Source organism: Bemisia tabaci, chromosome 10 (genome assembly GCF_918797505.1).
Source record: "Bemisia tabaci chromosome 10, PGI_BMITA_v3".
Lineage (NCBI taxonomy): Eukaryota > Metazoa > Arthropoda > Insecta > Hemiptera > Aleyrodidae > Bemisia > Bemisia tabaci.
This window is the reverse complement of record NC_092802.1, coordinates 10,039,475-10,066,768: the sequence shown is the minus strand read 5'-3', so window position 1 is coordinate 10,066,768 and position 27,294 is coordinate 10,039,475. Positions and strand designations below refer to the sequence as shown.

At 38.2% G+C, this 27,294-nt stretch overlaps 3 protein-coding genes across 3 annotated transcripts in view; 1 reads left to right on the top strand and 2 right to left on the bottom strand.

The window, feature by feature from the left end:
- Nucleotides 1–27,294, top strand: part of LOC109044729 (uncharacterized protein in vnfD 5'region) — a 354,911-nt gene that overhangs the window by 142,730 nt on the left and 184,887 nt on the right. The window lies entirely within an intron of this gene.
- LOC140225661 (uncharacterized) lies at nucleotides 8,650–16,266 on the bottom strand. The gene is made up of 5 exons (XM_072305273.1): nucleotides 16,231–16,266; nucleotides 15,839–15,956; nucleotides 13,396–13,506; nucleotides 12,117–12,298; nucleotides 8,650–10,605 (listed from the first exon to the last, which is right to left on the bottom strand). Exons 1-5 carry the CDS (start codon nucleotides 16,264–16,266, stop codon nucleotides 10,426–10,428), a joined length of 627 nt encoding a protein of 208 aa, XP_072161374.1. The 3' UTR covers nucleotides 8,650–10,425.
- Nucleotides 17,107–21,069, bottom strand: LOC109044665 (high choriolytic enzyme 1-like). The gene is made up of 3 exons (XM_072305539.1): nucleotides 20,908–21,069; nucleotides 19,258–19,435; nucleotides 17,107–17,335 (listed from the first exon to the last, which is right to left on the bottom strand). Exons 1-3 carry the CDS (start codon nucleotides 20,997–20,999, stop codon nucleotides 17,219–17,221), a joined length of 387 nt encoding a protein of 128 aa, XP_072161640.1. The 5' UTR covers nucleotides 21,000–21,069; the 3' UTR covers nucleotides 17,107–17,218.

Sequence of the window (27,294 nt, the reverse complement as noted above, 5' to 3'; positions counted from 1 at the left end):
TGACCTTTTTCCGAACTAATTTAAAGCTCAGCTTGGCGCTAATCGATGATGTAAAAGGAAGTAGAACAAAAAAAAACTTTCATCTAACTCAAAATTACAAAAAAAAGAGAATAATTTTCAATTATATAATGAAGTAGGTACTTGGATGTTTGATTAAATTGAATTATCCTTCGCAGTTTTAAAGTTTGGAATATTTTTTTCGTTGCTATGACGATCCCGTTTAATTCAGATTTTGGAAATATGACCCACTTTATATACCTTTCCACTTGTGTTCAAAACTCACGTTAGAGTTTCAGGAGCCATATGGCGCATCAAGTTTGATTTTTAAGGGCCACTGAAGATTTTTTAGAGGACATTGAAGATTTTTTAGGGGCCAGATTTACTTTTTGTCCATATATCACGGCGCATTTGGTGAAAAGTTAGACGCAAGATGTTTTAGTTACAAAACTAGTAACTGTAACTTGGGGGATATTTTGAAAAATCACCAAACGGAAAAATTAGGATTTTTTTGGGAGGGAGAGAGGCAATTTTTAGGGGTCACGTTGGCGCAGAGCCTTCATTTTTTAAGCGTCATGACCGATTTCTTAGGCGCAGTTGGCGTGTTGGCGCCTGTGAGTTTCGAACACTGCTTTACACATATATTTACTGCTCTGCCCTCCGACATCTCCAATCACAGATCTACTCCCCTTCAATCAACAGAAATACAAACCCACTTACATGCGATGAACCCAATATTACTACCAAAATTCTGAAACTCTTCACCTCTCTTAATTTAAAAATCTAAATTTTCGTATTTACTCCCATTTTCAAAATTATCTGTAAAGACGTTAATAGCCTGAGACGCTGAATGTCTTAAAATATACAAACTAACTAACTATATACTTGGGAGCGTGCTCATATTACACGCATCAAAATTCAAAATTACCTACCCCCAAACACCCTACCTTTAAGCTCTGATGATTCAAAAGTAACTACTGAAATTTTAACGCTCTTTAAACAAGTAAATTTTAAAATTTAAGGTAATTCCTGATCTCTAGCGGTAAATAGCCTAGTTGCTACTCGTCGTAACTAATTAACCAACTAACCAAATTATGCACAGTTAAAAAAAAAATACACAAGCTTAAGTTTATACGGGAACTGGGTCAAATGATTTCACAAGCCTTGTGTCAGCGTAAAAACTCGCACACATCCCCGAGTATATACTTGAACAGATTCGTGTTAAAATAGTCCATACTTTGATATTCATACACATCATTGTAAATGTTTTTTAAACAATTTTTCCCACAATTTTTACTCGTGTTCCAGAAAAAAAAACCCAACCCTGTGAATAAACACACAAAAACACCGAAGTTTATTCCTAGTATTGTGTTTTTAGAAATAGTCATTGAGTTTGAATAAACTCGGAAGTTGTCGATTTATTCCTAAACGCAAGAGAAAAAAAATACAAAATTTGAGTATAAACGCTGTAAATTCAAGCGAGTTTTTTTTCAGAAATATGCAAGGCTTGTGTAAATATTTGACCCAGTTCCCATATAAACTTAAACTTTAGTTTTTTTTTCACATCGTTGTGCAAATAACACTGAGCACAATGGAAGAAGTTAGTGTCCCTCCAACAGTTATCAAAGAATTTCAAACATCACAAATTCGTATCATACTCATAAAAAAATCAAACAAGTTAGACTATAGAAACAAATCTTTGGATAGAAGATAGCACTACAATAGTAAAGGCGTTCTATATCTATCGAATGTTCAAGTGTTCAGGAAGCAATTAAATAAATATTCACCATAATCTTGAGATTTATTTATTCAACAGTGCATACATAGATGCCGCCAAATGACGGCTATGATGCATGTCAAAAAGCAGGCTGTGTTAAAAGATTAAGAAGAACAATCACCTATAAGAACTCTTTTGAATCTTATGCATTTCCTACTAAACAGAACGTTTTCAATTGATAGAAAATTGCTACTAAGTTACCTTCACGAGGTAGATCCTTAAAATCATTAGGAAGAGAATTATACATCTGTACACAGATAAAACGTGTCCGAAAAATTTCTAGGTTCCGTCCGGATGTACGCTTCTCCAAACTCGACAGTGTTGCCATGTGGCTACACTGTTAGAAATTTTAGAAGATTCCGGGGTGAGAATCACTCTTACTTCGCCTCTATTTTGCCCATGGAAAAATCGAGTGAAAATACGAACGAGTGACCGACGGCGCGGAGGGAACAACACTCCTGAACTCGGCGTGTAATGCACCCCGACCACAGGGTGCTAATCACCACACAAAGGAGTGATTTCAGGAGAGGTGAGGGGAAGCTCGAGGAAGGGGCAATATGCTGCTACAAGAATTCACGCGACGCTACCGCGCAGGGTTTCAAAATTTCACGAAATCACGCCGATAGCGCTATCTGTCAATTAATGACTGAACTACTTTCTACGACATACTCAGCGCACGCTGTCAAATAGACATGGAAGTTCTTGCCATGAACATTAGTTACGGGTTTCTACAAGTTTATCACAATTGAAATTCGGATTACCTTACTAATGACAACATTAACCATTTACCTTAGATCCTGCGACGATTTGTAGCGTAAAATTCCGAGCGCTCCCGTGTGGATTTGGACCCGAGCCGCGTTGGTGATAGTCCAGTGCTCTGCCACTGAGCCTCGAGGGTCGGATGGTTGATAAGGCTGAAATCACGCCTCTTATTCTCATGGGTCGCGTTTGTGCAGTAGTGCGCGCAATGGCGCACTCTCTGCTCGGGGTGAAAATCACTCCAGGTAAAAGTGGGGAGTTAACAACTGATTCGCTGCAGCGACATTGTCTCGCTATCGCGGCAATTCACTTTCATGGAGAGTTCCGAACTCCTCGACGGAGTGATTTTCACTGCGATCTCAGGTCACTCCGCATTTCACTCCGGGTTTCCCGAAAGATTTTTAACAGTGTATGCTAGTTGTTCATTCGTCTTTCCATTCGTAATCACTATAAATCACTAAGTATAAGGCAGCGGAGCCTTTTCGTAACGATGCTATCGTTCAAACACAATAAGTATATCACGCAATGGAATGCTTAATACGTTAAAAATATACAACGGAAGAACACTCGACCTGGGTTGCACAATTCACTTGGACATGGGTCTCGCGGATCGCGCACGCTCTAACTGAGGATCATGGGTATCTGCGTTGCGAGACGGGGACTTACTGCGCATGCGTGAACCAAAATATATACACAACCACTGTGTTTTTACACACGAACAATGAGCATTAACACACAGAGCTGTTAATTTGTGCACAAACTCGTGCACTTTCATATATTTGTAGTGTGTTTCTTTACATCATTTCAGAACTTAATCATACTAGTAGAGTATTTTTTCTCCCAATTGGTTAATTTATTTTAACACACAGAGGTTCTGGTGCCCAACCGTTTTGAGTTTTTTTCTCGAGATTGCCTGTGTTTTATTTCTCTTTGCACCATGATGTTTTAGTCTACGAGTGTGCAAAACAACACCGACGTAAGAATATTTTCTTAGGACCGTAAAAACATTCTCTCTCGTTAATGAAAAGAAACACAGAGTCGTGATATTATTGTGCATCTTTTCTTAAGAGCTCAGAATATGTTGCAAGTGTTGTGTTTTTATTTTGAAAACACAAAGTTCTACGATTTCACTCAGTCAGAAGAGCCCTTGAGTAATTTTTGTAAGCATTTTTTTGTTATTTGTGTTTATTCATCGAGATTGTGCACTTTTTCTCCACCTCGAGTATTTTTACTCCAAGATTTTCAGAAGAAGTACACTGAAATTTCTAAAAACAACTACACAATAATACACAAGTCCATTTTTTTTTAACTGTGTGTAATATTATAGTACTTAAAGCTTACTACACATACACGCTTTGGAGTCAAATAAAGTCTATGTAGTGCTACCAAATAAACGTCACAGTCGGCAGCCTAAAATACGGGAACCAAACAGAAATGGATTCACATTGTCAAGGTGATTCGATGGACGCCATATTTTGTGTCAGAACGGCATGCGGTATATCGCATCAATTGGTTCCATTTTTTCAGCTACTCGTCATTTTTCACCAATTTTGAGATGGCAATTCTGTTTTCAGGAGACTAAAGCACTCACTTACGAATTTTAACAAAGAAATTCAATGTAATAAAGGCGTGGTTTTTTTTAGAGAGAAAACATCGCATATGAACTGATATGGAAACTGTACTCGAATGCTATATTTTCTCTCTAAAAAAATCACGCTTTTATCACGTTGAATTTCGTTGTTAAAATTCGTTAGTGAGTGCTTTAGTCTCCTGACAACAGGATTGCGATCTCAAAATTGGAGAACAATGACGAGTAGCTAAAAAAATGGAACCAATTGATGCGATATATCGCATGCCGTTCTGACACAAAATGTGGCGTCCATCGAATCACCTTAAGGGACTCTAGTTGACACCATGATCGTTGACATTATGCAACGTTACCCAATTTTTGACTGCACACTGAAAAAAAAATCTCGGTGTATTTACTAAGAAAAGTGTAACACTACCAAGAATTCAGGGTTCTATTTGATCCCAGTTTTTTCTTGGTAAAATCACTATTTATGGAATTGGTAATTTTACCGAGAATCTCGGCAAAACTAATGAACTTTCTCGGTAATTTTACTGGACCTTGGTAAAAACGCCAAAATTTTTTCGACTGTAGTAGAATTACCGAGATAAAATGGCAAAGTTACCCGGAATTGATTACCAATAAAAGTGGTATTCTTACCTGAAAAAAACAGTAAAAATACCGGTTTTTAGGTAAGCTTACCAGTCTGTCTTGGTAAAATTACCAATAATTGGTAAAGAAAGTGAGATGGTAAAGGTACCAACGGACCTTGGTAAAAACGCCGAGAATTTTTTTCAGTGCATTTACTGCATTTTTACACGTGACTGTTGAAAGACGATTGCGGGGACACTGCTCGTGAGAACCTTTCTGAAGGCGATTTTGACACTGAGGGAACTTTGAGCCAGTTCAAGGATTTGCCAAGACTTCGCAGTTTAAACCAGGGCTGACTCCCGTCGTAGCCTCGTTCTCGCTGTTGAACGAAGACAGGCGGTGGATTCCTCTCTTGATAGATCTCGGCACCGGGACCGCCACACTTGCTGTATTTCACGGCGAGATTTTTTATTATCACAATCCGTTCTCCTCCCTGATCGCCCTTCATCCTTTGGCCGAAGGATGTGTAAAACTCGAGCTGCAAATGAAGAACTTGATGTCGTTGCTGAACGATATATAAAGCATTTGACTCATTTTACCAATTTCACTATGTAACGCCGTTTGTTGGTTTTTATTTTAATTTCTTTTTTTATTTTTAATTATTTTTTAGCAGTTGATAATGGTGCCGTAAGGTACACTCAAAAAACAAGCATGGGAAGAGTGACTTACCGGCCGAGTTATGGATTATGGAGCCATAAAATATAGTTCGTGGAGCCATGCTTATAGGTTCACGACCAATAAAGTATGGCTCAGAAAGCCATACTGTGCCAGGTAAGTCACTTTGGTTAGCAATTATGGAACTCCGAGCCATTTTTTATGTGTCTCAGAGTCATGCCTTTTTTTGAGTGTACCGAAACGTTCTGCCTTTATATTTTGTATTTTAGCCTTGTTTCCGCTTTTCCCTGTGTTTTCGGTTGGCGTTTGACTTGATAGAGAGAGTATGGACATCTGGACGTATTGATGCTAAAAAAAAACTGTGCAAGTGGAAAGATGGCAGTGTTCGAAACTCACCTTCGAGTTTCAGGAGCCATGTGGCGCATAAAGCCTGATTTTTAGGCGCCATTGAAGATTTTTTAGGAGCTAATTTGACTTTCTGCTTATATACCCTAGTAGCACAACCCGTTTCACTAATATTTTAGAAACATCTCATAGGTGTCTAACTTGTGTCATCTCACTGAAACGTTTCAGAAATATTTTTGAAATATATAATTGACACGAAGCTTTGCAGAGGTTTCATTGATACAAATTTGAACCGTTTTAAAAACGTTTTTTTTTAAAATTAAAAAAATTAAAATCAAAATATATTAGAAAGAAATTTGAAATAAATTGCGGCTGTAAAAAATGAAACAAAATAGAAATGTTTCAGAACTATCTTGGAAACATTATTCCGAAACCTACGTCCAAATTTTGTACCTAAAAAATATATTGGAAATAAATTTGAAATGTTTTACTTTCAGTTTTTTGATGCGTGATTACCAAAATTTTGAATTGTTTTGAAAACAAATTTAAAAAAAATTTACGCGATTTTTCAGAAATATTTCTAAAACATATCAGAAATATTTCGTATGAATTTAGAAAAATACCATTTCATCTGAAACATTTTTGAAACAAATTTAAAACATTTTGACCTAGTTTGATCTTTGTTACGTTGAACTGAGTCAAAATTATTTTCCAAACATTTCTTCTTCATCTCATTAATCTTTGTTAAAACGTTTCCAAAACAAATTATAAATGTCATCTGAAATGGGTGGTTTTAGTTGAAATATTTGGAACACATTTTGAAAATGTTTCAACAAATCCTTTTCAAAACATTTTCAAAATGTCTCTAAAACCTTTTTGAATATTTTGTTTGAATTTATACGTCACTTAAAAATGTTTTTGACACGTTTTAGAAATGTTTCATTGATTAACATAGAAACATTTCTAGGACCTTTCTAAAACTTTTCCTGGTTCAAACTGAATCCACCAGAGGGCGTTAACGTTTAATTTCTCAATTTTACCAAATTTCAGCTTAATTTTTCGTCTCAAGCTATACTTTTTGGACATTTAATTATGTGGAGGTTATAAACACGTTTAATTCCTTGTATGAATCGAGTTCATCTCCATAAAAGCTCATAAGTTATGGATTATCTAGAATATTGAAACCGTACATCGTGCTTTACGTATACTTTTCTAAAGTGAAGGTGTTCTAATCCCTCTGATAGGTTGATAATGATGAAGTGTAACGATTCAGCCTTCAGGCATGGTTGGTATCAAGGGATTCCTGTTGTGATGGTTCTAATTCCACAGCGACATTAGTTATTAAAACAAATGTCTGAAAATTTTTGATACTTAGCCTCTAGTTAACCCCCGAAGAAACACATTTCTGAAACATGCAAACATTTCTAAAACATTTCATAGTGAACAGTCAGAACCTAATTTTCTCAAACACATGTTACAGAAATGTTGCTGAAACGATTCAGTGAAACTTTGAAACATCCTCAATAGGTTTCAGAAACATCTTCCCACGGTGTAGGCGACACAAGAATTTGGGGTGACATAGAGAAGTGTCTGAAACGTGTTAAAAACTGAATGAACACATTCTGAACGTGTTTAATATGTTTCGATGAAACGTAAGAAATATTTTGAAAACCATCGAAATGTTTTGGAAACGTTTCTGAAACAATTTTGTGAGAGCATCAATCACCTTTCCTTTCAAAAATATGTTTCAGAAATGTTCCTGAAACGTATCAGTGAAACTTTGCTACATCCTCAATAGGTATCAGAAACATCTGCATAGGGTGTCAGTTTGACAAAAATTTGGGGTGACATAGAGAAGTGTCTGAAACGTGTTAAAAACTGAATGAAAACATTTTGAACGTGTTTAAAATGTTTCGATGAAATGTGTTGACAATGTTTTTTATTTCAGTGACACATTTTTGAAACATTTTAAACACTAATTGTGCTACTAGGGTATTATGGCGCAATTAGTGGAAAGATAGACGCAAGATGTTCTTGGAACAGAACCAGTAAGTATCTGTAACTTGGGAAGGACAAAAGCACTATCAGAATGAAATCGTGAAGAATAGAAAAAGCTTTCACTTGCAGTGCTGAAAATTCCGAGTTTTTTTTTTAATTCAAATAGATTTCTTTTTCTTTCTTTATAAGATTCCCTATGAAAATCCAGATTTTTAGGGGGCAATTTTTAGGAGCCACGTTGGCGCAGAGCCTTCATTTTTTAGGCGCCATGGTTGATTTTTTAGGCGCAATTGGCGCGTTGGCGCCTGTGAGTTTCGGACACTGAAAGATGGGGTGCGCTCGTGGAAGCTGGATAAGAAAGAATGTAAAAGTGGATATAGCTCCTTTTGAGAAAATGGAAAAGCGAGATTTTCAATTAAATCCAAAGGAACTGAGCGCTAACTCGTGAGCCGTGGGCTTGTACCTAGAGCCTTGTGAACAGGGCTTCTTAACTATTTTGCGGTGTCCTCCTCTTTTAAAAAGAAAAAAAATCAACATCACTCCTTCAAGGTTTTACAGATTTTTTTCCTACGAAGAGGAAAATCACGGCAGTTTATAAGAATTGCCGTTGAATGATGTGCATTTAACCCGTAGATGCCCAAGACTTTTTTCCAGTTCGTAGTTGAGCCAAATTGACCCACATTTGAATACATTGCTTTTCATAATTTTTGAAGTATTATCTATGTTACTGCTACCTTTTTGAAAGTGAGAAATTCTAAAATTTTCCACTTCTTTGGTTCCATACTGGCCCTTTTTTACCCCCTCCTCAATCATATCTGAAACTCTCCTAAAAGAGGTAGTCGGGTCCACTATTATTTTTACCCGGCTTTGGATTTTTAGGGGTAGTCGTCAAGAACAAATTCATTTTTTTTTTTTTTTTTTTTTTTTAATCGGACCCTATAACTTCTCTCCTATCATTGTTTGAGTTGCTCCCGCAGCCCTTGAGACAACACTACGATTAATAGGACGGAGAAGACCGACACAACAAGGATATAGATCAAAACAGAGGACGCGCGTTGATCGCGGCGCGGAGATACAACTATTCGTGCTTGATGGATGTCCGTGTTGCATCTAAAAAATTGAAGGCGCGATGGCGCGAGGCGTCAACTCGCACTACTCTGCACCGTGCTGTCAATGAGGCGTCACTCAAATTCGGAGAAAAAGTTGAAAAAAGAGATCCGATTAAGTTTTTTTGACGCTCGGCTGGGTAGACACCAGTGGCGTGGCGTGAATAATCGATTATCGATATCTCGCCATTTGAAGCTATGGTAAAGAATCGATTATTAAGGTGTTCGCTGCGAACACCCTATTTATCGATCCTTTTCCATAGGTTTAAATGGCATAACAATCGATATATCGCAATTCACGCCACGCCACTGGTTGACACTCGGTGTTTGCCCGTTTTATTTCAATCTGATTCCTGACCCTTGTCTCACGATTTATTTGTAAACCTTCATATGGATTGCATTTTGCAAAAAGAAACCAGGAGCATTGCAATATTGCTAAGATTGTGGAACCTCTTTAGTCTCGGAAGAAAAACCTGATTGTTCATTAACAGATTCTATTTTACTCGCCAAAAACAGTAAATTTAAGACACAAATTACCCTGTAAATTTCATATTTGTTCATGATTTCAGTGATTTTATTGTAAAGGACGGAGTTGCACAATCTTAGCATCATTGCAATGCTTCTGCGGTTCCTTTTTGCGGAATGCAATCCATATAAAGCTTGTATTTACCAGACCTATAACTCCCTCAGAAGAGAAAGTTGTGTGAGTTTAATCCGACTGGTGACTTGTAGGGGTAGATGTCGAAAAATTCCCTCACAATCAATTTTTCCCCCTTTTTTTTCAGTTTGGAATCTGATTCTTGTTCCTTTTACGATGTATTTGTAGACGTATATCTGAAGCATGTAATGTGCCGCGGCCCCAGACAACCCGCAATGCAAACTTTCTTTCCAAAAAAGGCCTTCAAACCCATGTTAAGGCCAGTACTAGTCCCAAAAAGAGATAAAAATAGACCAAATCATGATGCATTCCGTATAATACAGATCTGTAATGAGCCAAAAATCGCCGAGTTGAGGAAATTTAGGGTGGGCGCAAAAATAGCCTTCATTGATACCTCTCCTTTTAAACAAAGTCGTGTAGAGAAAATAATACAATACAATACTCCTGGAAAATATTACGATGAGACCGTAGATTTTGAAACACCGCAAACGAGATGCGTGATGGGAGATTCAACGCCGATATGGACGTATTTCTAGCAAACGGAACTATGTGCATTATGACGTGAGCCTTGTTATGCACATATTCTTATGGGCCGCAGGGCTCATGTCTTAATGCACATACGCTGGAAAAAAACACATTGGATCTAGAGTCCAGACTCTTGAAAACATCGACAAGAAAAAGTACTCTTGATTCAATCAGAATCTAGCTTAAATCAAAAACCAAGCCTCTTAATTTAAGCGGATTTCGTTTTGATTCGATCAAGCAAAAATCAGTTGAATCAAGAGTATTTTTTCTTGTCAATGTTTTCAAGAGTCTAGACTCTAGATCCAATGTGTTTTTTTTTTTTTTTTTTTTCCAGTGAGTTCCGTTTGATAGACATGCGTCCATATTATGTAACTCCGTATTTAACCTATCACCAGGTGTACATGGAACGAGAAGAAAACGGCAACGGTCAAAACTTGGTCCTTACTCTGAATGGGCCTTGCACGTTAGCTGGAACAGAGTCCTGATACCATCGGATGTATTTTGCAGGATTTGGGTTCTTATCGTTGTGGGACCATATTCGAACATTCTGCAACCGATGCGATTTATAGCGGATATCGAAGGGTGTGTCCACATCCACCTTCAGTAGCTGCACCAAAAACAAGCCCAATACATTGTCACGAAACAGGAGGTAAAAGAGAGAGAAAGAAGAAAACAAAACTTTTTAGGATCGGGTATCGCAGAACGCCAGAGTGCGTGCAGAGGAGCGACTTTAATGTATGTTGAAAGCTAAAGGCTCATCAAAGTTGGTCGTATTTCTTTCAAACGGAACTAAGCGCCAAATTGAGTTCCTTTTGAGGATTACAGAATCCCGGATAGCGTGTTCTGTCAAACGGAACTAAGCGCCATGCTGCCGTGCTAAGGGAAAACGCCGTATGAACATTCGAGAGTTGCCAAATTTCCTTCGATGAAATATTTATTTTTGAGGAAATTTATAAATAGTTTCCCTTGAGATGTTCAGGAATTTTAGGTGAAATTGCGTGCAAAATTATCTGAATAATCGAAAGGAAAATATTCATAATTTTACCAGGAAATTCGCGTTTTATCGAAGGAAATTTGGCAACGCCTGGAGGTTCATACGGCGTTCTTCCTTAGCACGGCAGCATGGAAAAGTATTGCGAGTATAGGATGGAACGAGCATCGCGTACCGCAACACCCGCCAATCCAAGCCCCCCTCTCCCTTCCTCACCCGATGGCGCTTAGTTCCGTTTGATAGAAATACATCCAGTCGATCTTGAAATGCTCTCGGCTCTGAGACACACAGACGACATAAGTACCAGTGCTTGTCTTCTTTTTATCCCCTTTCAAATATCTTTAAGTGTTAATTTTGCGGCTTGAGTCTCATATCTCAGCCTTTGTCCAACAATCAGCCCCGGGAAACTGATGTTTGAGACCATTTAACTGGGGTCACACAGTAAGACAAAGTAACCAACATGTTATGTTAGTATGGGGAGTAGAGCACAAAGTAAACTAAACTTGCGGTTCATAGTTATTTATTAGTTTCTCCTCGGGTTAAATTGACCAAATCTTTGAGTTGAAAATTTTCAACCTCATTAAAAATCAGGTGGAAGCTGTTAAGATCGAACGTGGACCGCGTTGGCGATAGTCCGTTGCGCTGGCCACTCGCAAGTTGCAAAAAATACTTGCAAATATCTCCTTTCGGAGTTGATTTCCCAACTTTCCGTGGTGTGGTTGTGGATAGTAATCCGCGAAAGATGCGCTGAAAAAAAAATCAGTCACGTAAACCGAACGTTCGGTGTTCCATATCATTCCGAATATTTGGTTGGTCAAATTGAACTTTCGGTTCGTGCAACCGAACGTTCCGCATTTATGATCAAACTGTGTTCGTCAACCGCACAAGTTCGGTTTGAGAAACCGAAGATTCAGTTTGACAGACCGAAAATTCTGTTTGATAAATCGAATGAGTTGGGATAATATGGAACACCGAACTTCGGTACAACCGAACTTTTTTTTTTTCAGTGGGATCAAGAGAAAACTTGTGACGCTTTTCTCGCGGTTCGGATCTTGTTAAGTAGCCAATCGCGATATCTTTTGTTCGCAATGGATCCTTCGAGTGACAAAACAGGCTTGGACACTAACCGACAAACTAATCTCTCCGTTAGTGGTATATTGAAACGAATACTCGAAACTGATACATCCCATTGGTCCACGATCACGGTCGAACGGACTCAAACCATGAAAATTGATACTGTAAATGTTTCCTCTCTTTGGCAGTGGCTTCCTGTAACTCGGCGAAGAGCTTATCAAGTGCCCACCCTTCTCTGGAAAAAAAAAAAAAAAAAAAAATTAACGCAACAGTCGGCTGGAATGGAGATGTTATGTGGAGGTGATTTGAACGTCACGTTGAAGCATGAACATGAGTCTTAAAAGTCAGGCTTAAAAAGAAAGTTGCCTAAAAGTCGCGACGGAATTTCAAGAGTCCCCTTGTATTTCTTTGATCTGGCAGAAATCTTATTGAAATCACCTCAAGGTAAATTGCCCTGTTGCAAGATTCAGCTAGCGCAGAAAGGAGACTTGTATCTTACAGAAAAAAAAGTGGCTCAAAAATCACGCTGAAAGCATCGGGAAAGTCTGAAATACAATCCTAACTTCGCGAACCGAGTGAAAACGATGCATTTTTCAAGCTTCCCGCTTCAAATCTCTGCGTAGCATCTTAGTGCGCAAGGGTTGGATGGAACGACTTCTCTTATGAGATTTTTGTGAGATAAGTGAATTCTAGCCGAATTACACTCATTGGTTTTGTATGTAGGGGTAAGAGCCGCAGAAGGTTCTCAATTCTACCGGTGGTATGTACTAGATCAGTTCGCGGTGTCAATTTTCAGCTATTATCTTAAGCTTCAACCGGCCGCTATTTTAAAAAGGTTAGAGGTATGTATTAGCTTCGGCTTTTCTCAAAAACGGTTCTTTTTTAATACTCTTTCGAACGAGGTATCAGAAGGAGGGTCTCCCTAGTTGAAAAAAAGTTGGGGTCCGTTGCCCCCCCCCCTAAAATTTTTAGGGGACTAAAACATAGGTTCGTTTGACCTAGGAACATCTTCCAAGCGTAAGGTAAAAAATTACTGGGGGTGGAAGATACTTTTGAATCACCCTGTATTAGTCTCGATGCGCAAGTCTCAACAAATCGCGAGGTTAATTACATCTTGTAGCTTGAATGTTTTTTCTACCTCCCGATTCTTCCAAGTGGAGAGGAAAAATCAAATCAATACATCAAACCATCTAATGTATTTAGCTGAATAGTTTGGTGTCAGTTTACAACTTTGGACCTGAGAAAGAATTAAAATATTATAAATTAAATTGTTTTAAGTTTGAATTTATAACGTTTAATATTTTATAATTGAAGAAGTTTAAAACTTCTGACCTGATTCCGGAACCCACTTCCACGTGCCTTGTCGAAACCAGTCAAAGCCGCAATCATCATCTTTGAAGTCACAAAAAACATCGACAGGCCAGCTTGTTTTTTGCTGGGGGCCTACAAAAATAAAATTCGCAGTTAAAAATACAAACAAGTTTAGTAAACTTGCCGAGGTGCTTCAACGTCACCTCTTTCTTTCAACTATTATTATGACAAAACGTGAAAATTTACATCGTTCAAATGGGAGTACTAAGGCGATAATAGGGTCAAAATCTGCAATCTCTCCTTTACTCTGCCAAAGGCGTAGCTAGGATTCTTTGAGGGGGGTGGGGGGCGGGGGTCCATTTATATTAGCCCCTGATAATGTTTCATGTCTGCCCTTCCAGCGGGCTGATCATTGAAACTGATAGACAAAGCTATAGACAAAGAAGACATAGGGAGTATGTAGCAATCCTATTGGTTGAGATGGGTGGTTCTTATAGACTAAGGGAGAAAATGATGGACTAACTAAATGGTCTCTCATGAGTTGCCGATAGTTAGTCTATTACCTACCTCCTTGTCCATTGCAATCACCCGATTCCACCAATAGGATCCTTCTATATCCCTTTTGTCTTCTTTGTCTATAGCTTTGTCCATCAAGTTCAATAATCGCCCCGCAGGAGTAAAAACAGCAGTGGCGTGGCTTGAATTGCGATGTATCGATTGTTATGCCATTAAAACCTATGGAGAAGGATCGATAAACAGAGTGTTCGCAGCGAACACGACCTTAATAATCGATTCTTTTCCACATGTTTAAATGGAATAACTAACAATCGATGCATCGCAATTCACGCCACGCCACTGAAAAAAAGGTACAATTAACGAGGCTAAGAAAGGGGGGGGGGGGGCTCTGGACCCCGCCTTGTCTACGCCACTGACTCTGCCTAAAATTAGGACGATCATTTTAACTTATTATAAGGAGAGCAGGGTGAGTTTCTACTTGGGCGATTCCTCTAGAATTTTTTACCTGTTATAAGAAGAAATTGTAACTGTATTCAACTCACGGAGCCTCAATGTTTACTCGCTTTCGGAATGAAGATCGCACCCTCGGATCAGTGGCGTGGCGTGCTTTGCGATATATCGATTGTTATGCCGTTTAAATCTAGGGAAAAGGATCGATAAACAGGGTGTTCGCAGCGAACACCTTAAAAATCGATTCTTTACCAGGTTTAAACGGCATAACAATCGATACATCGAAATTCACGCCTCGCCACTGCCTCGGATTCTCGGCGCTTTCAACTCACATTTTCAACACTCAATATACAATAATCTTTTGAGATCTCATGCAGACCTAGAATATTTATGTTACTATTTTCTACACGGATTGTAATTATGATTAACTTATGATTAATTCTTTACTATCTGATCAATATGATCGCATAACTTTACTTGAGATCTCAACTAGAACCTGAACATTTATTTATATGCCTCTATACGAATTGTATTCATGTCTATTTTCTATGAATTAAAAAAGAAAATATATATATATATAGTTAGTTAATTTTATTTAACGACGATCAGCATCTAGGCTATTTACGTGTGTGTATTATATATGTATATATATATATATATATAAATCTGGGTTATATTCCCAAAATCTGAAAATCATCTTGGACTACCCTGCGGTGATAGCGAAGAGAGTAGGACGTGTCAAAATTTCGAAATCCAGTTTCCTTCAAAATTTGTCTAATCTCTTTTTGATGAAATCACTGAAATGGCTAAAACAGCAAAATTCATCTTAATTGTGCAAAAACGAGACGTGTGAGGAAGCCGTAAGTGCGCAGAAACTGACGGAGTTTCAGGCAAGACAGCAGTAAGTGACATTTTTCCTCCAGAGAGCCGATGAAAACAGTGCTTTCAAGTAAAGTGCCACCCTCCTCTACCAATTTTTAATCTGAAAATGTGTTTGTTGTCTGTCCAAAACGCAACCACGGCAGTATACAGGAGATAACACTAACGGCTGTCTTGTCTAACAATAGCCTAGCCGGATAATGAAAAATACCCTTTTTATGTAATTAAAATAAAATCGGTCGATTTTTAATCATTCAAACAATTTCAAGGAGTCTACCAGATGATTAGTGACAATCTGACAAAGAGCGGAGGCTTTTTTGAATAAAATTTTCCGGTCAGATGCTTGTGAGCCTTTTCCTCAAAACTTCATTTTTGCACTAACTACTTTCTTCCGGCGGTATCACCTGCCGATGACCGCAAAAATTATGGAAATCGGCTCTACCGAGCGGTAGTGCAAAGGAATGCTTAGTAACGATATGGCCTGGTTCCTTCCTGCTTAATGAGCACTCTTAATGACATTTCTCTACCTCTCCGTAAGTTTAGGAAAGGACTCTTAAAAAAAAACCCTATACGGTCGTTAGAAAAACTAAGCTAAGAGTAAAAACTGAATGCAACTAACCAGTACAGCGGTAAAGGTCAGTGATTTTCATTGCATCTCCTTCACTGATTTTTTCTGCACGTTTCAGCGTACCACCGCCTAAGAGTTTGGTTGGTTTCAGTGTCTTTTTTTCTCCGTCCTAAAAGGCAAACAATGGACGTTATATTATTGATACGCACTGCATTTCTTGGGAAGTGAGACAATATTTTTTATGCAAAATTACAGTCTCAAATACAAATTGCTGTGAAATCAATAACCTTACCATACTTTTCTTCTTTCATCCTGTGGAGCTTACGAGGTCATTCACTGAGAAAAATAATGGTAGATTTTACCATACTCAGACACAGTGATCCGAGTATAGTAACTAACACCAGATTGTATGACAGCATTTACAATATTGTGTTAAGAATTACCTGAATTCTGGTGAATACTACTATAATTCTGGTCATTTTCACTACATAGTATCACTACGTAAAAAATCAAGTAGACTTATAGTAGCCGTTACCATACCTTTTTTTCAGTGTTCCAGCGCGGAAAAATGCGATCTTTTGTTTGATTGATTACCAATCTACGTATTTTATGACCAGATATAAAATTAATTTTTAAATCATTCGCGAAATTTCTTACTTTTCGATCGACCATTCTCAAAGTTTTCAACACAAAACATACTTCCAAAATAAGCAATGAAGTAGGTTGCCAGGTGAAACTTTTCAATGTTGTGATGCAAATTCGGTTAGCTGTAGCCCCAACATTTATTAACGAGCTTTGTTTTTAGTTTGTCGGTAATTTTACTAGACCTTGGTAAAAACGCCAATATATTTTATCGACTGTGGTAGAATTACCGAGATAAAATGGAAAAGTTACCGGGAGTTGATTGCCAATAAAAGTGGTATTCTTACCTGAAAAAAACAGTAAAAATACCAGTTTTTAGGTAAGCTTACCAGTCTGTCTTGGTAAAATTACCAATAATTGGTAAAAAAGTGAGATGGTAAAAGTGCCAACGGACCGTGGTAAAATGGCCGAGAATTTTTTTCAGTGCGGTTTTCTCGAATTGCTCGTTATTTATCCGTGAACTTCGAATTGTTGCCGCAGGTTCATTTTTTATAATTTTTTTGGCACGGTATATGCGCCGAGTGATGCAATATTAACGTCGCGCCTGCGCAAAACGCGCACTGGCGCCTACAAACCTAAGGGGATACTTCACGCATTGCGCAATGCTGAGAGTATCTCCTTAGGTTTGAAGGCGCCAATGCGAGTTGTGCTCCGGCCAGCCGGCCGCCGCGCCGTCGCTCAGCTGTAGTTTGGGTATCTTACTTTTGCCTCTTTCACGCCTACGGACTAGTACGTAGATCGATATGTAGGTTGGATGAAATGAATTAAAGTTCCACTGAGCACAAAAAATCACTTCACCTTTGAAAATGTTGACGCACCGTACGCCATTACCGAATGTCGATCATACGGGAGTCCCAAAATGTTGAATTCACTTCGGTCCTTTATTTCAAACTGATTTTCAAATCCCTGTGAAATCAGTAAACATATTAGTCAGCTAAACATTAGTTATGGGAGGCATCAACATCTCAAACCTCCTTAAACTTGATACATTTCTGGATATAGGAATTGTAAACAATCCAATTAATGGAAAATATCATTCCAATTGTTTGCTCTCAACGTAATTGACTGAAAAAATCAAGAAAAGTTGTTGCAGAATTTCACTTAAGTACAATTCAACACGTTCTCCTAAGTTGTATCAATTGCGAGAAGATCTAGGAGTATTACCTTTGAACCTAGAATTAAATTTTAAGGCATCCTGCATCGATATGGTCAATGTCAAAAGACCTTCTCGAAGGTTGCATCACTAAAAGTTGAAATCATAGGAAAAAGAATAGGAAGCACAAAGACTTTTAATTTTCCTTTCGGCGTATTAATATTATCGATGTACAGTGGATATCGGATATAACGACATCGGTTATAACGACATATCGGGCATAACGACGTAAACTGGTCGGTCCCGGCTGAAATCCCATTCATTCAATGTATTTATGTATCGGTTATAACGACATCGCATATAACGACATATCGGTCATAGCGACGGAGTTTTCGCGTCCCAACAGATGTGGTGATCGGTTATAACGACCTGAGCGACAGCAACAGAGGCCGAAGAGGAGAGGATCTCGTTTCCAGACGCCCTAGAAGCCATCACAACTGTTCAAAAATTCCTAATTTTGAACTCAGAATGGAACGATTCCACTTTATCACACTTTACGCTCGGCCCATAGAGCGTTACAAAAAGGGTACGCGAACACGATTGTGAAGCAAAAAGAAATCACGGACTATTATTCAAATTAGAAGTTTTATACTTCTTCGGTATTGCGCATATGTATTGCAAACATAATGTAGTGTGTAGTGCATGTATTCTCAATATTATAAAATACCTTGTTTTTACAAATTCAAACAAAGTGTTTTAATTAAAATTAGTCCTAGAATAAAAAAATAAATGAATTAAATAAATATTCAATTCAAATAAAATTAGATAAAGCTAATAAACAAAGGTGTTACTGAAGAGATAATGAATCAGCAGCAAAATTCACCGGGCCCTGGAATCCCACCTACAGCACAGCCTTGTTCTCAGCTCTTTAACATAGGGTACGTGCGTAAAAATTCCACTATCGGTTATAACGACTATCGGCTATAACGACCGAATATGGCTGGTCCCTTCAAGGTCGTTATATCCGATATCCACTGTATTATATATCTTACACCTTACAATGTTATAAATATATGCATGTCTAAGGTTTGAATGGTCATAATATTGTTTAGGTACGTGTCAAATAAATTAATTTTTGAGCAATCAAATCAACTGGTGCACATGTGTGTCTTACGAATGATTTACATTCAATTAAAGTTTTTGTTCTTGCAACTCTAAGAAATCAGGCAGTGAGAAAACAATTGGAAACTTATAATTGAGAATTTTTTTTCAAAATTGTTTATTTATTTCAGTTAGGTTTTCTTAAGTCTCTCCATGAGCAAATCTGATTAATGTCAAAAAAAAAAAAAAAAAAAAAAAAAAAAAAAAAAAAAAAAAAAAAAAAAACAATACCCGCAGACGCAGTACTTTGGAAAAGAAATCACCACAAGAACTACGAAAATTTTACGTTTTTTACGTAGAACGTTTACGTTACGTTACGTTACGTTACGTTACGTTTTACGTTTGACGTAGAATTGAGAGGATATTTTTCAGTGGCGAGGCGGAATAATCTATTATCGATAAATTCTTATTTGAGGCTATGGTAAAGGAACGATTCTTAAGGTGCTTGTTCTGAACACCCTGGTTATCGATCCTTTTCCATGGGTTTAATAGTGACAGATCAATCGAATATCGCGAAGCACGTCATGCCTTCCACGCATCTCTTGTGTGCACTAGACCCATCATCGTGACTTACCGGCTTAATGTTCTGATCAATAACTTTTACATATTTGTCTCTATCTGGGCGCTGGTGATCGTGTTTTAGAGTGAGAACATGTCCTAATTCGTGCATGAGAATTCGATGGTGCCACTGACCAGGACCGCATGAAAGTTCTTGCTCCCCACCTTGTCTCCCGTTGTCGGCTGAACATCCGCTACGAGTGGAAATTAAAGAATGAAATAACATTGTTTTCGATAGAACGAATCCACCGACACTTGAGAGTATGGTGTGCTGTATGTGCTTAAGTACAATAAAATCTTAAATATCAACACCCCGGATGATACTAAGTAAGTTTGAGGTTTGTACCTCTTGAAAAAATCGACGAAAAACGTGATTTGCGATGAGTACGACTCGTTTTGGCTGCGATTTGGGCAAAGTTGAAGGTGGGGGAGAAGAATTTGTAGGCACTTTTTTGGAGGAACTAGGCTAATCACGTGAAATTAAGCAAGAATGCGTGTCCATGGACAAATTTTCAGATCTTCAGCAGCAAGTTTTTGTGTCTGGCGTGCCACTTCGATCGACGAAAAACGCAATTTGCAATGAATGCCAGTGAGCACAATTTATTGTGAATGTGGCTACATTGAAGTATAAAAAGGGCCTGTAGTAAGTTTTTGATCTTTTACATGAAAACTACGACGAAATGCTGGATACCGTATACCTGACACTGGTAGATACCTACCGGAGTTATGACTATGAAGTGGGAATTTTTGCGGTCATCTTGGTTTTGGAGCGGAACGTATTTTGAACGCCGAATTCGGAACCTATGTCGAAAATTACGTAGGAAAAGGTTCCAAACACGACACCAAAGATAAATTTCAAAATTGCCAGCCCCCGAACTCCCACTTTGGCCGCCACATTGAATTTTGGGCTTTAAACGCAAATGTTATCTTGACAACATCGACACTTTTTCAACACAATTTTCTAACTATTTTTCTACACATCATGCAGTGCGAAAATATTAAGACACAATTTACACTTACTTTACTTACGGTTACACATGAGGCTGTTCTTGAATCTATGCCCCCGGACTAAAAAAACTGTTTTTTTGTTTGTTTTTTTTTTTAAAAGAAAAAATAGTAAGCATAAGGGGTTGAGAAAATCAGCATTTTTCGAGAGCTTGCAATTTTCAGCTAATAAATTCTGAAATATTCTGATTAATGTCGTAGCCTCCAAAATAGATCCAATTGAGCTGAATTTCAGGAGACAGCCTATTTTTGTGTTACGCAAATATTCCGATCACGAAAAATTACAAGATGAAATTGACAAGAAAATGGTAAAATTAAAAGAGACGAAAGTGAAAATGCTTTAATCGGAATCTCAGAAAATTAAGATTTTTTTATGCAATTTGGACGAATGTATATCATTTTTACCCTTAAGAACATCCTCTCTAACCGCAAATGATTCCGGGGGAATTCATTTTTTGGTCACATTATCCCGCAGACTCAAAGTATTTTAGCATGTTTATGTAGGACGTATTTTTTCCCTCTCGTGATCATAGCTCGCACAATTTTATATTCTCTTTCACACTCCCCCTCTTCCTCCTTCTCTCTGTGCCTCTTTCTAATTGTTTTGAGGTTATTCGAGGCAAATAGATTCAAAAGTTGAAAATAACGTGGAAATACTCACAATTGCGTTTCGTTATGAAAAATGCGAACCCAATCATGTTCTCCACTCCTCTGCTTGAAACGGATGCAAGTTTTATCTGACCATGCTTTCATGGCTCGTATAATGGTTCGACAAATCTTTGAACCCGGGCAATCTTAAAAAAAGAAAAAGGAAACTTTAGTTTCTTACATCTTAATTTTTTTTACTGTCGCAAAAGCAAAAAGCCAGTGAAAGATACAACAATCGGAATGTTTTAGTTACAAGCGAGTTATGAACATAAATTAATCGACTTTTGATAGGCAATTCTGTCGACATGTGCGGAGAAGTTGGATTTTCTAACCACCGAGCCACTGAGAAAAAACTTTCATTTTCTAAAAAATTCTGGTTTAACGACGAACCGCGTGGATTTTTTTAAAATTCAGCGCCAGCCATCCTGTATGAATTATTTATCTCATTTCCCTCATTTTTCCAGGCACACATGTGTCTGCGTTATCATAGTGCCTGTGTGGAAATTCAGAAATAATGCTTTTTCCATAGTAGATCGACGAGAACCTTTAACTCATTGCAAGTATGATAGGGGGTTTCATGCGGAGTTGACCTATGATGAAAAAGTTATTTTTAAAGTTTCCGAGGTAATGGGCCTGTTGCATGCAAGAGATACAGCCGTGCGAATAGACTTTTTAGAGGTTAAATGACACGAAAATTACGATGGTCACATTAAAAAAGTCTGAAATACACTCCTTACTGCGCAATTTGCGTTGTTAGGAACGCGCTTTTTCAAATTTCCCGCGTCTGGGGGCAGTTTTCTAACGGCAACTCGCGGCTATTTCCGGTCAACTAAAACTGACAACATAACCTAAAAATCGGAGCTCGTGATATCGTGAAATGAAATGTAGAAGGATTGCGTTGGATATTTAAAAGTTGATCGATTTCGTTACCACATAAAGCGTACATGGACCACTATAAGAGATCACGTTGGGTTTGTAAACAAACTGAAGGAAAAAATAACAACAACAACAACGACTCGGCATCTTCCGGAAATCACCGAGCCCGCCGTTTGCTCGTTTCCGGTGATTAGAAAACTGCCCCCAGACGCGGGAAATTTGAAAAAGCGCGTTCCTAACAACGCAAATTGCGCAGTAAGGAGTGTATTTCAGACTTTTTTAATGAGACCATCGTAATTTTCGTGTCATTTAACCTCTGAAAAGTCTATTCGCGCGGCTGTATCTCTTGCATGCAACAGGCCCATTCAGATATAGTGTTTTTTCCAAAGTACATCGACGAGAACCTCTGACTCATTGAAAGCATGAAAGGGGGAGGGGGTTCATACCTAGTTAGCCTAGGATGAAAAAGCTTTTTTGAAAGTTCGATCTGAATTGAAATCGACTAGAAAACATTTTTTTTTACACGATGACGTCAAAGAGGATTCCTGGAATTTTCAATTTTCCTGCAGTTCTTTCAATTTCCAGAACGAAAGCTGCTCCGAAGAGGAGTGAAACAAGGGAGGTCTCATTTAAAGAACAATGAAAGTATGATTCAAAGCCCACAGAATGACATATACACACTGTTGCAGTTTCACAGTTGAAAAGTATGGAAGTATGTGAACGTAGTTATGCTGAAAGGGGCTGTGGAGTACGCAAATCCTTTGTGCATAGTAATTTTTTATATACATATGGAGCTAGTTTGGCATCCGTTGCACATGTGCCACACACATGTGCACATGGTGTGTGCAACGTATGCCTGATGATAGGTTGCCTAAGAAGGTTCTGGATTGGGTCCACCCTGGCAGAAAACGTAGAGGACGCCCTGCCAAATCGTGGGTTGAGGGAATAAGGCAGGTAATGAGGAGATGCGATCTGTCGAAGGAGCTCTGGCAGGATCGCTACCGGTGGCGGTTGGGTGTCGCAGAGCGCGCAGAAGCGCTATAAGAGCGACTTGCTAGTAGTAGTAGCAGCTAGTTTGAGAGAAACGCTTTGAGTTCAAGTCGCGGCCGAGACCAGAGGCGGATCCAGCAATTTGGCAACACCGGATTTCCTCCATTCAAATCTATGCTAAATAATCGATTCTTGTCGGAGCACCTGGCCCTTCCAAGGATCGATATATTTCCATAGGTTTAAATGGAGAAAAGACACTGTTGCCAATTTGCTGGATCCGCCAATGCCCGAGACAGATCAAGTTTCAACCGGGAAGAAGATGTTTGAAGCTTTATTCCTCCATATACCTATGAGGCTTACTGGAAAGGACACAGTTTAACGATTATTTTCACGTTCAGAACAGTGGCGTGGCGTGATTTGCAATGTATCGATTGGTATGCCATTTAAACTTATAGAAAAAGATCGATTATCAGGGCGTTCGCAACGAGCGTCTGAATAATCGATTCTGTACCATAACTTCATGAGGGAAAAAATCGATGGTCGACTATCAGTTCTCGCCACTAGTTGAAAATAATATTGCTCGACTCAGGATTTTTGATAGGAGAAAATTTACGACTAGCTGTATTGAAAACTAATTGGACCGCGTTAAACAGAAAGGAACCAAGCCACATCAGCTATTGCCAAATTTCCCTGGGCAATTCAATTTTTTACGAGGGAACGTTTGTGCGGATTCCTTCGAAAATTGTATTGAATTTGCTTTGCACGATGTAGAAAATCCCTGAAATTTGCAGAAAAATCTGCACAACCGTTTTCATATAAAGAATTAAATTACAACTCATTTTTCTATAACTCGTATGGTGTGTTTTCCTTAAACTCGCTACATTTGATTTATGTATGTAAAGTCACTCTTAACATTAATTATCTATATACGCCCATTTTCAAAATTCTCTGTTAAGACGTTAATAGCCTGCGCCGCTGAATGTCTTAAAATATATTAACTAACTAACTAACTTTTTTCCAAGATCCAAGAGATAGTTGGATTATTTTATAGACTCACAGCGGACGAATATATAAAAATATCCAAACATTACAATACTTATCATTTAGGTACTCAAACTTTGGCCCTGTCTGTGCTACGTATTCTTTCGGAGCAACAAAGGTAGGGAGGGGGGATCATACCAGTGGCGTGGCGTGCTTCGCGATGTATCGATTGATCTGTCATTTAAACCTATGGAGAAGGATCGATAAGCAGGGTGTTCGCAGCGAACACCTTAATAATCGATTCTTTACCATAGGTTTAAATGGCATAACAATCGATACATCGCAATTCACGCCACGCCACTGGATTAAATATCGATAGCCAACGTGCGAAACTATAAGTATCTCCCCCAGCGACTTAGCAGGTTTCGCAATAAACTTTATATTGTTTGGAAAACTAGTCGACATAATCTCCTGAATGAGTTTGTCTATTATTCATCGAAACAACTCTACGATTATTTGATCTTGTAATACGGTGAAAATCGACTTGACTGATCCCATTAAATTTTTTAGGGTTGAGTTTGAAAGACAAATTGCCTCAAGATTTTCATCCTCTCATGATTTTTGAGAGGATTGGAGCTGATGAAATAAATGGGTGATTCCAAAAAAAAAAAAAAAAAAAAAAAAAAAATAACAACATTTTCTCCGGCATTTCGTCGTTTTATCTTTCTCCAGACAGCAATATTGGTTTGAAAGGTTGAAAGTTAAATTGTTTACTCACTCGCACGTTTTTTTAATTATTTTTCCGCAGACGCGTTTCGGTCAGTACGCCGAGTAAAACCAGATGAAAAATAATTAAAAAAAACATGCAAGTGAGTAAACAATTTAACTTTCAACCTTTTAAGTCATTTTCTTGTGCGGTAAAGCTCCCGCGATAGTATTTAGCAATATTGGTATCAACACATGAAACGTAAGTTTTCGTCAAACTCGTCAAGAATCATTTAATTTCTTCGTAAGGAGTTGATTTCGGTAGTTTTTGTTGTGCCCTTCGTGTTCTACGTGAAATTTTGGTTAAGAAACCTGTACCAGAATGATGAAATTCGTACCTTGTCTAGTGGTCCATTCAAAGGAGGGCGAGAAAAGATTGGGAGGGATTTGTTCTGTATGAAATGGTTCATCGTGCTAAAACTTACACAAAATAAAAACAAAAATGAACTTACTTAAATCGTCATCGATTCTGAAAATGACTGCTGCTTTGGGCCATAACTTTTCCGGATTGTTCAGTAATTTCTTAGTCCGGGCCTACATTGGAAAAATGACAAATTACTTTTCCATGAATTTCTCAGGCATGCTATCTCACAGATATTTTCTTAGGCGTAGCTAAAAGGGTAACTACTACAAGACCTAAGTCGTCCTTCTTGATTCCTGATATTGCATCCCCCCCCAAAAAAAAATTTTTTTTGCGAAGACAAAATGAAAACTTTTGACCTTTACGAGGAATTTTCGATCAAAGTCCTTTACAGAAACTTGAGATACACCATAGATTTTTGAGTTCAAAATATACGTCCCTCCGATTCCAGAAGTATGAGTGTCCATGTTTTGGATTTTAATCGATACGCCTGTAAACTGGATCAATTTTGATCATTTTCTACAACGGAGACGTTAGCTTGAACTGGACGCTTGGCTGAAGCATATACATGTGAGAATGAGGTTATTTGCAGACAACATTTCGACGAATTTACGAGCGTTCAGAAAGTAATTTCACCAATTCAATATCTCCTAAGCTAAAATAGATAAAGAAAATATGTAAGAAGCGTTAAAAATCCACTACTCTCAGCTTTCTAACGCGCCAAAAATTTCCAAGCCAAGGCAATTTGGGCTCGCCGCGGCTTTTTTCACTTGTCTCTCATTTATCCTTATTCAAATTCCTCCCTCCTCTCTTTTTTCATTCAAACCTCTCTATCTTTTCTCATCATTTTTTATGTCGTCACGCTTCACATTTTGGTACCTCGGCAAGTTACCACTTTTGGCTACACTAGTTTTTTTTGGTATTTTTTAGACCCGTTCAATCCTAAATATGGCAATGCCTGAAGGTTGATACGGCGTTTTTCCTTAGCACGGCAGTATACCATAGGCGGGGAGTTGGATTTTGGTGCAAGTGAGTGTCAGCTCGATAGTGACGGCTACTTGTCATTTTGGTCAATCTGGTACGGATCACGGATCGTGTAAGAAAACAGCATACCAATAATTGAGTTGCGAGTCAAAAGCAGGAGTGAGAGATGAGGATTTTTATTTGACATTCATAAGCTCATTAAGCTAGTTTATGCCCCCCCTCCCCCTCCCAAAAAAACACCTAAAAAAGTGCGATCAAATTAATGGCAGGCTTTGAAGCTTTGAAGAGGGTATATAACAGTGGCGTGGCGTAAATGATCGATTACCGATATTTCTCCATTTGAAGTTATGGTAAAGAATCGATTATTGAGGTATTCGTTACGAACACTCTTTTTATAGATATTTTTCCATAGGTTTAAATGACAGATGAATCGATTTATTGCAAAGCACGCCACGCCACTGGTATAAAAAAATTGATTGCGGAATCACGGGTTAAATGAGGCATCGTTCCAACAAAAATAGCGTGTAGATATCGGTGAAACTGCCAAAAAATATATACCTCAATGGACCACTAGACAAGGTACGAATTTCAGCATTCTGATACATGTTTCTTAACTATAATTTCACGTAGAACACGATGCGCACAACAAAAATTACCGCAATTAACTCCCTACGAAGATATTAAATGATTCTTGATGTGTGAATTCAAACCAACCGCTCATGAAAACTCAATGCTCTGCGTGATTCACATCGCGCGCTAAACGTTTATCATGACAGTCTCTTGCGATATAAAAATCTGGCAACCTCTAGCTTGACGCTTTGGCTCAGCTATTGCAAATTGCTTATGGTTTGAACAACACATGGAGGGAAATGAACATTGCTTGATTGAGAGGCTTGCTGAAACCGTTGTAGTGCGCGATTTGACTCACGTAGAGCTTTGAATTTCGGGTGAGCGGGCAGTTCAAAATCCGCGTAACCAATGTGAAATGAAAAGGTTAATATATTCGTTAGGAGTTAGTTTCAGTAATTTTCGTTGCGCGAATCGTGTTTTACGTGAAATTCTGTTTAAGAAACATGTATCAGAATGCTTGAATTCGTGCCTTGTCTAGTGGTCCATTTTCACACGGAAAAAACTATGGTTTGAGTGACAATGATATGAGTATGATAATCACCGACAGACACTATGATAGCAATGACTGTGACTAATCACATTTACCAAAATGACGGTAAATGCTACTAGAGAGCTGGTCATCTCAAGCCTCCAGAATCATTTTGTCAAAAATAAAGTAGAATTCGCAATATTCCTAGTAAAATTTTCCATACTTTTTCGTTAGCGTAGGCCTCCTGTTAAAACTGCTTTTCTGAATTAAAATTACTTAAAATCTCATCCTTAAATTATTCTACTCTGAACAGAGAATATTCTGTAAACATTTCAAATAGAACT

Bases quoted from the DNA above. Each gene is read 5' to 3' on its own strand.
- LOC109044665 (XM_072305539.1), bottom strand. From the start codon at position 20,999: ATGAAAGCATGGTCAGATAAAACTTGCATCCGTTTCAAGCAGAGGAGT. The intron at 19,436-20,907 runs GTGAGTATTTCC...TTCCACTCGTAG, and splicing joins TTTCATAACGAAACGCAATT to CGGATGTTCAGCCGACAACG. The intron at 17,336-19,257 runs GTAAGTCACGAT...CTGATTTCACAG, and splicing joins TTGATCAGAACATTAAGCCG to GGATTTGAAAATCAGTTTGA.
- LOC140225661 (XM_072305273.1), bottom strand. From the start codon at position 16,266: ATGACCAGAATTATAGTAGTATTCACCAGAATTCAG. The intron at 15,957-16,230 runs GTAATTCTTAAC...TTTGCCTTTTAG, and splicing joins TAGTATTCACCAGAATTCAG to GACGGAGAAAAAAAGACACT. The intron at 10,606-12,116 runs GTTAGTGTCCAA...TTTTTGGTGCAG, and splicing joins ACGGAGAGATTAGTTTGTCG to CTACTGAAGGTGGATGTGGA.